The sequence below is a fragment of the Nyctereutes procyonoides genome, unplaced genomic scaffold (assembly GCF_905146905.1).
Source record: "Nyctereutes procyonoides isolate TBG_1078 unplaced genomic scaffold, NYPRO_anot_genome, whole genome shotgun sequence".
Lineage (NCBI taxonomy): Eukaryota > Metazoa > Chordata > Mammalia > Carnivora > Canidae > Nyctereutes > Nyctereutes procyonoides.
This window is the reverse complement of record NW_026575142.1, coordinates 68,338,367-68,342,492: the sequence shown is the minus strand read 5'-3', so window position 1 is coordinate 68,342,492 and position 4,126 is coordinate 68,338,367. Positions and strand designations below refer to the sequence as shown.

Below are 4,126 nucleotides of genomic sequence, written 5' to 3'. Positions count from 1 at the left end.
CATTGCCTCAAATTTTTTTGTCTTTAATATTATTTGATGTTTTCTGGAATAATGACTCTTGGTGCATCAAAATTCTTTTCTATCAATTGTTTTGACAACTAAAAGCAAAGTTCAAGAAGAGGTTTCTAATCCAACATCACTTATTCTATTTTTAGTTTACACTGACGGTTGCGTTTGAAAATCACTTGTGATTTTAACAGTTAAATGAATATTGAGAAGTTGCGACAGAGGATTATGCAGGGGTGGCACTGCACAATGCCAAAGGGTGCCAAGCATACCATTCATAATGGATGTGGATGATGCCCTATCTGGACTTGTGCCATGTACGGCTTGCATGGCCATGGATGGTGGCATCATCTCTATGGGGGCTCACTTCCCTAGAATTATTTAAAGAGTTGAAGAGTCAATCAGTCTCACATGCTTTGTTTGCATTCTTCAGCAATTATTTCCTCTTTTCCTTTGTTTTGCGAACTCGTTCCAGGTCTTGAATACATAGACTGCATGCCGAACAGAATCTGAACTTTGATCTGTGATGATGACGGAGGGAAGACTTTTAGCCCAAAAGATTATTAAAAGTAGAGATCTAAATAGGAAGGTACAGGTTCAAATCCCCATTCAGCAATCTGCACAAGTCATTTATGGAACAAGAGATTTTCTCCAGGTGTATGTGAAGGTAGAAGAACCTAACTTACCTCCCTTAGTTCCTGCGGTGAGGTAATGAAATTGAAACCACCCAACACTTTCCTGCCATCTATGGGATGGAGTGAGGGATTCAGCAGATATTTAAAAAAAAAAACAAAAAACAAAAAAAAAAAAAACCTTGAAGTAATTTCTATGACAGCCTTGAGATTTAGCCCAATCATTGACTTAAAGACCATCATTCATTGATGTTAACCTAAGGGATTCAAGCAGAGCAGCTGCCAACTTATGGAGAAACTAAGTCAAAACTTGGAAAGATGGGGGAGGGAGGAGGCATGTATAACCAAATCGTAGTAAGACAAATATAAATTAATAATAAATACACATGTATAATCAACTTGACTGGTAATCAAGGAGGTGCAAATATAAAAATCAGTGGGAAAATCTTTCTCACCTATCAAATTAACAAAGATGAAAAAAATTGATGCTGGGGAAGTTGAAATGATATACCATCACCCTGCACTAGCACGACTATAAATTAGCATCATTTTTTAGTAAAAATAAATAAATAAATAAATAAATAAATAAATAAATAAATAAATAACAGCAGGACACTGGAACATTAAAAAGTTAATGCTCTTTGACTTAGAAATCCCGCTCAAGAGAATAATCCTAATGAAATAACCCCAAAATGCACACGTAAAGATGTCCATGAGGATGCATATTGGCTTGGGAAAAAATTGGCCCCCAAAAATCCCCCTTCCAAAAAAAAAAAAACCCTACTTATTCTTTTAATGAAATAAAATCATGGTATATCCATCCAGTAGGACATGCAGAATCTAAATGACTTTTTAGCGGAATGCTAAACGGCATGGAAAACGAATGTATCTAGCGTTAAGGGAGGAAGACGCAGCAGACTTCCACTTTAAAATTCATCATTTTGAGTGTACTTTGTGGGAGGTACGTACAGTCAAGGGCAGCATAGGGCTGTAAAGCCCACGCCTGGGCTATTTTCATAAAGCTCAAAAAGAGGCAAAACTAAATAAACCATTGTGTTCAAGGCCATGACAGGCGTCACGTTTGGGAAGTAAAAAAAAGAAAAAAGAAAAAGAAAAAAGGTAACAATTAGGAGGGGTTTCTGGTGTGCTAGGAGCGTCCTATTTCTTTCATCTGGGTGGTTTGCTTGCCCTTCCGTGTCCTCTTTGCGATGATTCATCGGGCACGTTGCAGTGTAATTCATTCTTCTGCAGGGGCACCGTATTCCAATAAAAAAATGATACCAAGATGCTTTGTTAAACTATGAGGAAAGGCAAACGGTCGTCACACAATTCCTAACAGAGGAGAGGAAGGATGCGGTCCCCAGGGCGCCCTGGGCTTCTCCAAATGTTTGAACGTTCTCCCTAAAACGTGCGGGGCATACGCGGCCGCCCCCTGGACACCCACGAGCAGGGTCCTGAAGTCCCACATACCTGGATCTTGGAGGGAAAATATTGTTCTTTGAAAACTAAAAGCTGCGCGAGCGCGTACGGAGTCGGCCTCACACCCGCATACGCAGAGCACAGACATACAACCCACGGTCTCCGTTTTCTCTTTAGCACACAGGTCGTTTTCATTTTACCAGTTTACGTACGTCATTTTCGAATTTTCCAAATCATCCCTAAACATCCTAGTACTTTTAGAACCTGAAAACAAAAATACAAACTTTTTTTTTTTTTCAAGATCAAACAAAAACCCGTGCCCCGCACCGAGAAGACCTGGAGAGGCCGGCGGCAGGTGCAGCAGGTGGGCGGGGCCTCTGTGGAGGAGCGGGTCACGTGACCACTAGCGGGCGGGGCCTTTGCGGAGGGGGTGGGGCGGGGCCGTGTGACAGCAGGTGGGTGGGGCCTGCGTAGAGGGGAGGGCCGGATCACGTGACAGCCAGCGGGCGCGGCCTTCGCGGAGGTGTGGGGGCACGTGATCGCGGGTGGGCAGGGCCTTGTGGAGGAGGGTGGGCGGGTCACGTGACAGCAGGCGGGTGGGACGCCTTACCGAGGGGGAGGGGGTGGGGCCGCGTGACAGCCGGTGGGCGGGGCCTCGCGGAGGTGTGGACCCACGTGGCAGCCGGTGGGCGGGGCCTCGCGGAGGGGCGGGCGGGCCACGTGACAGCAGGCGGGTGGGACGCCTTACCGAGGGGGATGGGGTGGGGCCGCGTGACAGCCGGTGGGCGGGGCCTCGCGGAGGTGTGGACCCACGTGGCAGCCGGTGGGCGGGGCCTCGCGGAGGGGGCGGGCGGGCCACGTGACAGCAGGCGGGTGGGAAGCCTTACCGAGGGGGATGGGGTGGGGCCGCGTGACAGCCGGTGGGCGGGGCCTCGCGGAGGTGTGGACCCACGTGGCAGCCGGTGGGCGGGGCCTCGCGGAGGGGCGGGCGGGCCACGTGACAGCAGGCGGGTGGGACGCCTTACCGAGGGGGATGGGGTGGGGCCGCGTGACAGCCGGTGGGCGGGGCCTCGCGGAGGCGTGGACTCACGTGACAGCCGGCGGGCGGGCCTTGCAGGGGCGGGGCCTCGCGGACCGCGACCGTCGGGCGCAGGTGGGGCCGCCTGGACCCCGGGGTGTGCAGATGCGTCGCCCCCGGCTGCGCCGAGCCGCGGCTGCGTAGGTAGGAGGAGGCCACCTGTGCCGGGTACAGCCTCTAGCCTCTCCCGGCTCGGCGGGGGCGGTGCGCCAGGAGGTCGGGGAGCCCTGGGCCCCGGTGCGCCCCGAGGAGGCCCCGGGCAGTTGGAGGCGGGGAGTTCCGAGCCCCGGCGGCCCCGCCCGAGGAGGGGAGCCGACGCCCACCTGGCTGCGGAGTAGCACATGCTTTTGCCGCTCAGTTTCGTCCGCGCGGTGCACAGTGCGAGGCCGGTTACCTCTGACCGAGGGAAGGATGACGACGAGATCACGGACCAGGTTCTGTTTCCCCCCCCCCCCCGGATCATTTGCGGTCCGAGCTGTTCCCTTAGCCCCCGGTACTGCGGCCGCCTGGGTGCCGAGCTCCACGGAGCGGGGCCTCCCCGCACCCGGGCCGCGCACCTGCCCGCAGGTGAGCTGCGGGCTGCGCGGCCGGACACAGCGAGCCCTGGGGAGGCGCCCCGGGGACCCCGCCCCGACCAGCGCGCCCTGCACAGTGGCTCGGCCTGGGAAGGGTCCTCGAACCCGTCTGAAGTTTCCCGTGCCTGGTCCATAAAGGAGCGGGAGGTACCGTCAGGGTCCCCGTTTCTGAAACGCTAGCTGAGCGTTTGCCATTTTCAGCGAGCCACTAGGTTGGGAGAAATGCATGAAACCGATTTGTAGAGATGAGCGTGTTTGACCGCTTAGGACCGACCTCAGGGCGCTGGTGAGGTCCTCGTGCAGCGGAAGGCCGAGGCTTTGGGCCCCGGGTGCCGGCCACGTGCTCCCCCATGTGCTTGCACGCTGGGGGCGCTATTTTCATCCAAACGGAAAAATTAATCTGATGAGGGCCCAAA

At 53.5% G+C, this 4,126-nt stretch overlaps 1 protein-coding gene across 1 annotated transcript; it reads right to left on the bottom strand.

Moving 5' to 3' along the window:
• Positions 1-2,635: 2,635 nt before the first annotated feature.
• LOC129498482 (proline-rich protein 2-like) lies at positions 2,636-3,478 on the bottom strand. The gene has a single exon (XM_055307780.1). The coding sequence runs from the start codon at positions 3,476-3,478 to the stop codon at positions 2,636-2,638; it is 843 nt and encodes a 280-aa protein (XP_055163755.1).
• Positions 3,479-4,126: the final 648 nt, after the last annotated feature.